The 12,742-nt window shown below is 36.2% G+C and overlaps 1 protein-coding gene across 1 annotated transcript in view; it reads right to left on the reverse strand.

The window, feature by feature from the left end:
* Positions 1 to 12,742, reverse strand: part of SEMA3C (semaphorin 3C) — a 208,044-nt gene that overhangs the window by 46,302 nt on the left and 149,000 nt on the right. The window contains exon 12 of the mRNA XM_027539810.1: positions 6,013 to 6,235. Coding sequence (XP_027395611.1) covers positions 6,013 to 6,235 — 223 coding nt within the window. The remainder of the gene's footprint in view (positions 1 to 6,012; positions 6,236 to 12,742) is intronic.

The following is a 12,742-nucleotide window of genomic DNA, read 5'->3' on the forward strand; positions in this document are numbered from 1 at the left end:
TATAAGTTTTGGATGAGATTCAATAACATACCTGGCAAAAGATAAGCATTGTAAATAACCTTAATTAGCATCACTAAACTAGTAATAAAATAGTTCAAAAACTTGAAAAAGTGTACTTATTTGCATAAGAAGTAGCATATTAAAGAGATAAATGAGTAATTTGGGCAAACTAGCAACACCAAAATTTATATAATGATTATGTGAGATTTCACACGATCTTTAATAAAATGTATCTCTGAAGAGTAGCTTAAAGGAAAAGACTTATGCTTTTTGAAAAATATTTTCAGCAATTATCATATATTTATTCTTAGTAAACTGTCTTTTTAAAATAAACTTTAAATAAGAACATCTGTCTCTAGATTAACAACCACTATCTGGGCTCTCTTGCATATTTTTCTCTTCACATATTGCCTTTGCTACTCTTCTACATGATCAAGCAATCATCACACCATAATTTATCATCTTTCCCCTTTCAATTCAGTCATCATTCCACTCTGTTCTATTAGTATTTCCTGCTGTGACAATCCCTGTAGAATCCTTGGTAAACTCTCAGATGTTTCTAGATTCTGATTTGGAAAGCAGTGAACCACAATGTTATTAAAAACCAGTGACTTACAAAGGGATTTGTTCCTTACTTCTAAGCAAAGGGGAAGTGTAGACATTATCCTCAGAGTGACTGACACGCACAGTTTACAACTGAGAGTCGTCTTTTCTGAAGTCAAATGCATGGCTCCAGCTATCACATTTTACATCTTGGGTGTTTTTAGTTTAGGTAGTTCTGTAAAAATCAAAATGCCTAGTTCTGCAGTTCATTAGGTATACATTTCAAAAGATGTGACTGTCAGAACAGATTAGTTACCATAAAGGCAGTGATCCTGTAATGCTGCAAGGCAAACATATTAAGGCTTTAGTCACACATGTGGCACACACTTCAAATCTCCACATTTTCAAAGGACCTACTGGAGCCAACAGTCAAACTTAGTAATCATCCAGTTAAACGGAAGCTAGTACGAAGCATGAAACAGTACATACTATACAAGAATTTTGGCAAAGCACTACATGTATCGACCATACATTAAAAAATCATAATGGCATTAAATCATCCTAAACCTCTAACATCCATTCACAAGAATACTCTCTCTTTCATCAGAAACCACATGTCATTCTGATTCACATTTAGTGCTCAAAATGTAAATTTGACAAAATGTGTCTAAACTTGGCCCAGACACTTAACTATTTTCATAACTCCAGAGGCAAAAAGAAAACAGGCAAATCTCTTCACTGTACTTTATCATCAACTTTGAACAAATAGCCTGGATATAAGCAGTAGGTGGCAAAATTAAAACAGAAATGTTAATCCTATGAGAATACTTGCCTGCTCTTTTATAGTCTTTCCTAAAGACTGAAAAAAGAGACTAAGGAGCATAAAAATACCCATCATCTTAACAGTAAAAATTAATCTCAAAAACGAACAAAAAAAATCCCAAACCCCAAATTCTACAAAATATCAAATAATACTACCAGATTTTAAAATGCACTGATTTTAAAATACATTATTTCAACCTGTGTTCCTTGTTAGGAGCATAGTAGCCGTAATGAATTGCAAAATAATCAAGGAACATGGTTTCTAGTTTAAATTTTAATAGATATAACAAGACATTTTTTACTCGAGATTAAAGAAGATGTTTTTATACTAAGCATCATTATAAATTATTGTATTATAGCTACATCCTAGACAATAGCTTCTTTCAGAAGTCTTAATTTTTCTACAATTACCTTGTCTGTTAAAGGTCAAATAACAATAAATTTAGGCTCTATGGGCTGAGTGGTCTCTTTGGCAAGTATTTAACTCTTTTGTGGCACAAACTTAGCCACAGATAAATGTAAATGAATGAATGTGGCTGTGTTCTAATAAAACTTTATTTGTGGGCGCTGAAATCTAAAAATCTTACAATTTTCACTGCTAATGTAATATTCTTCTTGCCATTTTTCTTTCAGTCATTAAAAAATGCAAATCATTCTTAGCTTATAGACCATATTTGTAGCAGGCTGTGGGCTATCTCACCCACAGACTAGACGTTGATAATGCAAACTAAGAAATAAAAGACGACAGGACAAAATTTATTTCTCCCTCCCTTCCTCTTCCCTTCATTGCATTTATTGACTTGTACATGTACCTATGTATGTATGTGTTTGTTTATTGTGGCAGCTCACAGTACACAAAAAATAATCAGGCAGTCCCAGAAAAGTAGAAGGCCAGAATACCAGCCTCTCAACCTCAGCCAGAATAGTAAACTATAGTAGACTAAGTGTAACAGTTATCGACGGAGAAGGCAATGGCACCCCACTCCAGTACTCTTGCCTGGAAAATCCCATGGACGGAGGGGCCTGGTAGGCTGCAGCCCATGGGGTCGCTAGGAGTTGGACACGACTGAACGACTTCACTTTCACTTTTCACTTTCATGCATTGGAGAAGGAAATGGCAACCCACTCCAGTAGTGTTCTTGCCTGGAGAATCCCAGGGAGCGGGGAGCCTGGTGGGCTGCCGTCTATGGAGTCACACAGAGTCGGGCATGACTGAAGCGACTTAGCAGCAGCAGCTGCAGCAGCAAGTTACTGAGCATTCAGCCTGCACAACTACCATAAAAGTTCTGTGAACTACAAATCATTCCTATTATTCAAAGTGGATACAGTTATAAGATATCCTGTTTGCATTCCAATGACCTGTCCCATAAGTTTTTCCTATGGCAACTTTTTTGACAACCAATATCTTCATCAAATTCCCTTTAATTCTTCATGAAGATCCAGAGAAAAGGGAAGCCATGAGAGAAGCTTGCTTAATTGTGGCAATAATTGAAGCATCATTACTTATTAATAACAACTAAAGGGCTATTTGGTACCTGGGGATTTGACAACACAAAAGACATACTATAATCCTTCCTAAGGCATTTAGATACAGAAAGTTAAGAAATTCTGGGAATAGTGAACCATGATTCTCCCAACTTCTATTTCAGAAAAGGCTATTTTATTCACTTTCAGTAGCAAACAAACATAGAGAACTTTCTTTTGAAGAAATTTCACCAGAAATTCAAGATCTACTCAGGTAGAAAATATATTTCATAACGATATACTGTTTGTTAGAGTTTCAAGTAAGTTGAAATCAATTACAATGTGATCTGATATAACCATGAGGATTAGGTTCAATGGTTAAGTGAGTTACCATCTATCCAGAAAGACGCTCTTGGCAGAGGCATTTCACAGCATGAATTTTCCTATTAGAATACAATCTTCAAGAGACTTATGTGGCTTTGTAAGCAGTGATTAGTGGAGCTTCCCACTACAATTAAAAACATATGCCTAAAAACTGTTTTTGAAAATGACACAAGTGTTTAAATACCAATATAAAAATGTCCGAGTAAAGATGCCAGACACTTTTTATGTAGTAAAAAAAGTCAAAGAACTTGTGCAAAGGCATGTTTCTTACTGCTTTCTATCTAAATGAACATTGTTGGACAATTTTTAAAGACTAGAAAATTCCACCCATGAAACCTGTATATCTTATGTAGACTTTCATGAAAAAACAACCTGAATGTGGCATCAGAGTCCAACTTTAAGAAACAAAAACACTAACAGTAGAATATATCTGCACCCGCATGTTCCCTGCAGCAGTATCCACAAGAGACAAGACATGGAAACAGCCTAAGTGTCCGTCTACAGCTACATGGTTTCTACAGAATAGTATCAATAGGGTATACGCCGTAATCTCAATTTCCCATTCTTCTTGGGGAACTCTACTTAACGTACTAACTGTGGTGACCTGAATGGGAAAGAAATCCAAAAGCGAAGAGATACATGTGTATGTATGGCTGAGTTATTTTGCTATACAGTAGAAATTAACAACACTATAAAGTAAAGCAACTTAACTTCATTCAAAATTCATTTTTAAAAAAGGAAAAATAAGTGTGGTTTAAAACACAACAGAATATTATTCTGCCATAAAAAGAATTAAATCTTGCTGTTTGTGACAACATGGATGGAAGTTGAGGGCATTATGCTAAGCTCTCACTTATATATGGAACAAAAAAGCAAAAACAAAATGAAAAACCACATTCATTACCAGAGGTGGGGAGAGGAAGAATTAAATGAAGGCAATCAAAAGGGACAAACTTCCAGTTATAAGACACATAAGTACTTGGGATATAAGGTACACGTGAGCAGTTAGGGGATGCACTATAGTTATACTGCTGTATGATACATATGAAAGTTGTTAAGAGAGTAAATCCTAAGAGTTCTCATCAGAAGGAAAAATGTATTTTTTCTTTCTTTTTACTGTATCTATATGATATGACGGATACTTAAAATTACTGCAATTATCATTTCACAATATATAAAGTTAAGTCAAGCCATTATGTTGTGCACCTTAAATTTATACAGTGATGTATGTCAATTATATCTCAATAAAACTGGGAAAAGGGTCCACCTTTAAGACTGGCTTCAAAAGGAAAATAAGAAAACAGTCATTTTTTCCTAAGTATTATGAAACATTAAGGACAGGTGTAACTCTAAACGACCAATTCAGGAAAAAAAGTTTTTTTAAAAAATGCAAACTCCACAGTAGATGATCTGAATCAAGGCTAAAAGATTGTAGTTATTTATATGAAGACAACATCTTTTGAAAACAGTTTTTAAGCAAACAAAAATTAGTTTCTGCAATCAGTTATGAATTCTTTTCATTGTATGAGAAGCAATGGATATAGTTATGATTTTCAATTCATCCTGACAAATATTTACTGAGTTTACCAAGAACTGTAATATATCTAGAAAGAATGACATATCAAGGAGAAATAGAACCTTGAGAGGAATGTGTAGCAATGAATACAAACACGGGGAACTAGATTAAGCATTGGTTAAGCAGTCTTATAAGTGAATAAACTGAGTTTGAAGCATGCTGTTTGAAATGTTAATGGGTCATACAACTTCTGTTACCTAATAATAAATTGTAAATACTAACACTGAACTCATGAAATTGCAACGACTAGAGATACACATTTGGGATTTGTTTGCACAGACTAATTAAAACCAAATGAGTGAATGAGATGGCCAAGGAATACGTAAAAAGAAGACTATGGACAGAACCTCAGTAAACACGTACACTCATGGGGAGATGGAAGCCAGACTAATGCAGGGACTGAGAAGGAATTGTTGAAGATAAAGGAAAATTATGTGACTTATGGCTGAAGCAACAAGTAAAGAGTGATTCTACAATATCAAATGATACAAGGGCACGGAGGCATTTTAATTGTTAAAGGATATTGGACTTTCTTATCACGAGAAAACTGAAGACCTTGGCAAAATCAGCAGTACAGCAGAAGTAGAGGTGGGTGAACGTACAGGCCTGATTTCATATGCTGGCATAAGTTTGCTAAGCCAAGGTTTCAGGGGAGGATGAAATGGAAGAATAAAGTTTGTAATAATGTAATTGATATTATATTGATATTACAAATGCATATCTATGGCTGATTCATGTTGATGTCTGACAGAAAACAACAAAATTCCATAAAGCAATTATCCTTCAATTAAAAAATAAATACATTTTAAAAAGTAAAACAAAAAATTTTAATTGATAAAAGTCATAGAGATGGCAGGAAAGCATAGATAGCTTCATGTGTTTATGAAGAGGTCACAGAATTTGTTTTAGCTGAGAGGATACTCATGCTTAAAAATTCCCATCCCTTCATTTATTTCATTATCTTATTTCACTGTATTAGGTGCCAGGAATTGTTTAAGGTGCTTTACATATGGTAATATTAAGCCATTGGATCCTCCCAACAATCCCATAAAGTAATTTATTTTAACTCCGTTTTGCAGATGCAGAAACTGAAACACAGGGACATTTAACACCTAAGAGTCAGACAGAAGCAAACACTGGAGTTTTTCTGATTTCAATATCATGCCCTCAACAACCATGTTCTTTTACTACATATTAAGAGTAGTTTTAGCTAAAATACTTACCTGTTCCAAGGAACAGGACATTGTATGTACCATCAGCAGCATTCACTCGATCCACAGCTATTTTTGTGTACTTATAGTCAGTGCCTATACGAACAATCAAAGGCCTTCTATGTACTGGGTAGATGGAATTGTACATGAGGGGGTGGTTCCGAATGAAAGTGACAACGTCATCTGGGAACTCCTTCGTGGTTCGCATATTGGGTGTAAATGCTCCTCCTGGGCACTAAAAAAATATTTTTAAAAGAACTAAGTTAATACAATTGTAACTTTATGTTAATAATAATCAAAAGACCTCTATTTTTCAAAATACTTAGAAGCTCAAGTTGTTTTAAGTGTATCTGCTACCTATTGAGAAAAAAACAGCATGATTATACATAGCACGATCTGTAGAAAATAAACATACAATATATGTAACTTGATCATTTAAATAGGCCAAGTCCACATAGCCTGTCCTGTTTGTTTTCAGAGTGAAGCTGATGTCATTCGGTTCATGATAAAACTTATCACCTTTCTCATCCATCACTTTTATATTTATCCTGGGCCAGATTCAGTGTTGCTAGGAAAAAATGGCTCTTGCGGATACAATCTAATGCTGCTATGTGTTAGTTGCTCAGTTGTGTCTGACTCTTTGCCACCCCATGGACTGTAGCCCACCAGGCTCCTCTGTCCATGGAATTCTCCAGGCAAGAATACTGAAGTAAGTCACATTTCCTTCTCCACCAATGAATGCTACTACTGGCTAGAATAAATTAGATTATCATTATCAAATTCAATCAGAACTCTAAGGCAAGAATTTCATTCCATCTGATCCCCTCCCTACCAAAGAGGACTCTCTGAAGTTGGAGCTTGGATTGGATATGGTCAATACACCTGGTAATTTCCCTCTGGAAAACTCCAGTAACTTCCACTACTCTCAGAATAAAATCCCAACAACTAAGCATGACTATAAGCTCCTAAATGTTTGGGCTGCATCGAGTCTACCACGGCCATGGTTCTTGCTCTTCCTGAGCTTCAAGTCAGCTCCCCATCCAGGATCTTAGCACTTGCTGTTCCCTATCTGGATTACTCTTCTCCAGACAACTCCATGGTTTTCTCCATTGCCTCAATCAGTTCTCAGCTCAAAAGTAACTTCCTTTAAGGTGATGATATATAAAAATAGCTCCCCATCACCAATTCTACCCTCTTATTTCCTTAGCTTGCTTTATTTTTTTCACAGCTCTATATGCTATGCTATGCTATGCTATGCTAAGTCACTTCAGTCGTGTCTGACTCTGTGTGACCCCATAGACAGTAGCCTACCAGGCTCCCCCGTCCCTGGGATTCTCCAGGCAAGAACACTGGAGTGGGTTGCCATTTCCTTCTCCAATGCATGAAAGTGAAAAGTGAAAGTGAAGTCGCCTAGTCGTGTCTGACTCTTAGCGACCCCATGGACTACAGCTCTATATACCTGTGTGTAATATATTTGTTGTTTGTATCTTTATTGTCTGTTTCTTCCTCTAGAAGGTAAGCTGTGAATTATTCTCAACTGGGTATGTTTTGTTCATTACTTTACCCTCAGACCTATAATAAAGCTGACAAATATTAGATATTTGACAGAGTAGTTGGATGAGTGAAATACTTTATTATATCTGTCATCCAATTTTGGTGTAGGGGTTATATGGAACAGGGGCATTAATTCTGGTGAGGAGGGGAAAGATTCAGAGCATCAGGTATAAAGAGGCAGAGAGAAAGCAATAATGAGACCTAAAAATGACTGCAGGACAGTTTCAGCAGTTCTAGCATGACAAGGATTTCCAAGAAGAGGATTCCATTTACAAGTCACCTGAGGACAAACTCAAGGGCAGGCTGGGAGGTGCTGAAGCTTGAAACTTGAACACATGCACTAATAGGAGCTGAGTATCAAGTTATATGAACAACATATAATCTCTTTTAACACATAAAACATTATTTGTCTAACCCTATCAAACACTGTCAATATCTCTACTTTCAGAAACAAAAATACTTGGTTATATATTTTTTTAAACAAAAGCACTACTGCTCTAGTTTTCAATTATCCTCTTTAGAGAGGTACACATTGAAAGGAAAGCAACAAATCAAGCTTCCTGATCAACAGAAATGGGTATAGCATCTGTGGTAAATAGCAAGATGTGATACAGTCAGTAAGAAATGAAAACTACAGTTTATTCAAATGTGGCAGTGAAGACTTATTTCTAGGTGACTGCTCCTATGCAGGAATATAAACAGTGTGGTCAAATTTCAACAGAAAACGGAAATGTGGAATTTTATATAATGGGAATACCAGACTACCTTACCTGCCTCCTGAGAAACCTGTATGCAGGTCAAGAAGCAACAGTTAGAATCAGATATGGAACAACAGACTGGTTCCATATTCGAAAGGAGTATGTCAAGGCTGTATACTGTCACCCTGCTTATGTAACTTCTATGCAGAGTACATCATGTGAAATGCCGGACTGGATGCAGCACAAGCTGGAATCAAGATTGCCAAGAGAAATAGCAATTACCTCAGATATGCAGATAACATCACCCTAATGGCAGAATGCAAAGAGGAGCTAAAGAGCCTCTTGATGAAGGTGAACGAGGAGAGTGAAAAAGCTGGCTTAAACCCAACTTTTCAAAAAACTGGAAAAAATGGAAATAGTGACAGATTTTATTTTCTTGGCCTCCAAGATCACTGTGGACCACGACTGCAGCCACAAAGTTAAAAGACGCTTGCTCCTTGGAAGAAAAGCTATGATCAAAATAGACAGCATGTTAAAAAGCAGACACATTACTTCGCCAACAAAGGCCCATCTAGTCAAAGATATGGTTTTTCCAGTGGTCATGAATGGATGTGAGTGTTGGACCCTAAAGAAGGCTGAGCACTGAAGAACTGATGCTTTTGAACTGTGGTGTTGGAGAAGATTCTTAAGAGTCGTTTGGACTGAAAGGAGATCAAACCAGTCAATCCTAAAGGAAATCAATCCTGAATTTTCATTGGAAGGATGGATGCTGAAACTCCAAAACTCTGGCCATCTGATGTGAAGAGCCAACTCACTGGAAAAGACTCTGATGCTGGGAAAGACAGAAGGCAAGAAGAGAAGGGGACAACAGAGGACGAGATGGTTGGATGGCATTGCTGACTCAATGGACATGAATTTGAGCAAACTCCGGGAGATAGTGAAGGACAGGGAAGGCTGGCGTCCTGCAATCCATGGGGTCACAAAGAGTTGGACAAGACTGAGTGACTGAACAACTGCCAAAATTTTAATGTTAGCCCAGTGCAAAAAGAAAAACAACTTTAGGGACCAAACAAAACATGGCAACCTCTGGGTTAAATTCATGCAATGGCTATCCTACAATGTCAGTGCTTCTGGGCCATTACTGCCCAGGCAGTCCTACATTTGCAAATTAAGTCTCCACAAACTGAATGTGCTCTCCCTCATTTGAATTGTATCACCCTAAAGCAATTTTTAGACTAGCTTTAACCAGTTAACATTACTAGAATATTTTATAGGACCAGTAAATATAGTTCTCTTTTTGTAGAAAGGCATAAGGAGCAATTAAATGACTTCACTAAAGAGAGATAATGAGACAAGTAATAAAACTAAGCTTCTCATTCATTATCCCATTAACGAGACTTTCATCTAGGGTTCATATGCTTGTCTTTTAGGTAAAAGTATTATATTTAAATATGCATATTTATAAATTAACTACAATAAAAGACCAAACAAGGACAAACAATTCCATGTGAGTATATTCTAAACTGATGAATGTGTTCCATACTTCTGAAAAACGTAGTGCTACGGGTATTTCCTACTGTCATTTGTCACACAAAGTGGAGAAAGGGAAACACAACAACCAGAAGATGCATGAGGATCATGAATTTTCACTGAATGAAAACATGGAAAGTACAAGTGCACGGGCAATTTATATAGCTCCAGCCCTTCAAAAAGCACCACTTAAAGGATGGTTTCCTGAGCTGTCTCCTTAAATATTTGCAAGTATTGTTTTTATAAATTCAAGGATTATCCAAAATTAGCGTAGATTACTAGGCAATTTCTATAATCTCCAGCTAGCAATCACTTTCATAAGCTTTTATTAAATTACACGTGTCTAGTTTCCTGGTTTTACTTAATGGTAACTGAAATTAAGCTAAAAATTATGTTTCAGTTACTCACAACTATAGTTACTAAATGTTGTGTGTGCTCAGTTGCTCAGTCGTGTCTGACTCTTGGTGACCTCTATGGATTGTAGCCCTCCAGGTTCCTCTGTCCATGGGATTTTTCCAGGCAAGAATACTGGAGTGGGTATTTCCTCCTCGAGGGGAACATCTCAACCCAGGGATTGAACCTGCATCTCGGTATCCTGGGTCTCCAGCATTGTCAGACAAATTCTTTACCACTGAACCATCCAGGAAGGCCAGTTATTAAATAGGTAACCCAAATAAATCAACTGAAATCAATTATTTTATATTCATTCAAATGTTCTCCATGTGGGACTTTTATGTTATATTCACAATAAACAAACTTTTTACTTGGAAACAATGTCTCCTAGTAAAAGTTTATTTTCAAAATTACAGAAGAATTCCTTTAGTCAATAATTGATTTTTCCCATTGATTCATGGCCTAAATCTTGCAGATAAGACAAAGAATGAATGACAGTTATGTGACAAGAACGAAATTGATTACCCTTTGTAGACTATCTGGACTTGTGAGTTTGCTCAGTATAAAACTGTCAAGTATAAATAAGATGCAATTAACATATCCCTCACCTTGTGATATATGAAAGCATGTGTATTGAAACCTCAAGAAAATGTTAATACCCACATGCTACTATAAAGTAATAGAGAAGGAAATGGCAACCCACTCCAGTGTTCTTGCCTGGAGAATCCCAGGGACGGGGGAGCCTGGTGGAAGCCTTTGTCCATTAACTGGGCGGCTGTCTCATTCATAGGAAGGATAATTTTGCTCTACAAATAGTCATTAAGTAATTTTGGTTAAACTTCTCCTTCAGGTATTTGTTTTCCTCTAGTTTTAGCTTTCTGTTTATTAAGTGATGATAAGCATTCCTTTCTTTGTGTAAAGACATTTTAAGTGTTTGGATTACTAAAGTGCTAAAGTGAAATGCTAGGAACAATGAGGATACCATGTATCTTATCAGGAAGTATCTCTAATTTCCTTCCTATTCTCAGGTATTTCTATTATACTGGTTTTCAGCATTAATGTGTTCACATATCAATTCATATGTCAATTTTTTGGATAGCTTTTATTCAAAATGCATTTTGAAGCGCTCAGCAGGGGAATTAAAGATAGGAAGCAACCACTGTCTTCTAGACACAAGTGTTCTACTAAGAAAGATGGACATATTCAAAGTAACATAACAATTGTGACATATAATTTAAGATAAATATAAAATAAAAACAGAGTTTGACTCACAATCAATAAGAACCAATATTTTAAAAATAAATTTATTAGAGAAACTTAAGGCTGCCAGAGTTAGTGAAGAGGTTTAGAGATTTCAAAAATAGTTTGGAATATTCTGGCAACTATAATGCCTGGAGCAATCCTAAATCATGAATCACAAAATGAAGGGAAGAAGTAGGAGTTGACACTAAAGACAAGCAACAGAAAACAAGGGTAAAACGAATTACAGAAGGAGTAACCAGCACATTCAAAAGGAGCTTGACCTAACACTTGAAGGACATATGGCATATGGATAAATAAATGGACATAAATAAATGATATTCTAGAATCTGGGCTAGTTTCTAGATTAGTCTTTGAAACTTGTGTTCTGAAAGAAATTGATCTTATGTTTAAACCCTTGGTAATCTGGGCCCTTTACTTAAAGTCCAAAGAATTAAATAGCTGAAGACTTGAATTTATGCACCAGCTGGCCCTCATTTTTCTGGTATTTATCCTCCATGACTTAAAAGAGCCCTTTGTTCCAGTCCTACTAGCCCATGCAGAGCTTCTAGGACTCACTGATTAATTTCTATCTTTGCCTTGTAATGTACACAGTAACCTTTGCCTGAAACATCCTTCCTTACTTACTCAAATTATCCACATCAACTACCCTTCAGGGCCAGGTCAATCTCACATATTTTTACATGCCTTTCCAAACTAGACTGTCCCATGACAATCTCTTTTTTCTCTAGATTTCAATAATATTTATCATCTGCTTTATTCACATGCCTTGAATACTTATGTGAAACAATATGTAATTAACTTTTCATGTCTATATGCCTTATGTGTTGAATTTGATTGTAAACTATGCTAACAATGTTTTAAAATGTCTATGAGGAACTGAAATGCTTCTACTGTAAAAACCACCAGAAGATGCACACAATTGACAAAAGTATCAGCAAAAAAGTTTCTCTTTTTCTTCTATTAACTATGTAGATCATACATTTTCTGTGTTCTTTTGCTGCACCAGGTTGTATACCTAGTCAAAGCACAGTGAATGAAGCAGATGGTTCTGGTCCGCTTATAAACAGATGTTAAAACTGATCTTTTTTTTTTTTTTTTAAACTTTACAATATTGTATTAGTTTTGCCAAATATTGAAATGAATCTGCCACAGGTATACATGTGTTCCCCATCCTGAACCCTCCTCCCTCCTCCCTCCCCAAACCCTCCCTCTGGGTCGTCCCAGTGCACCAGCCCTAAGCATCCAGTATCGTTCATCAAACGTGGACTGGCGACTCGTTTCATACATGATATTATACATGTTTC

Source organism: Bos indicus x Bos taurus, chromosome 4 (assembly GCF_003369695.1).
Source record: "Bos indicus x Bos taurus breed Angus x Brahman F1 hybrid chromosome 4, Bos_hybrid_MaternalHap_v2.0, whole genome shotgun sequence".
Classification (NCBI taxonomy): Eukaryota; Metazoa; Chordata; class Mammalia; order Artiodactyla; family Bovidae; genus Bos; species Bos indicus x Bos taurus.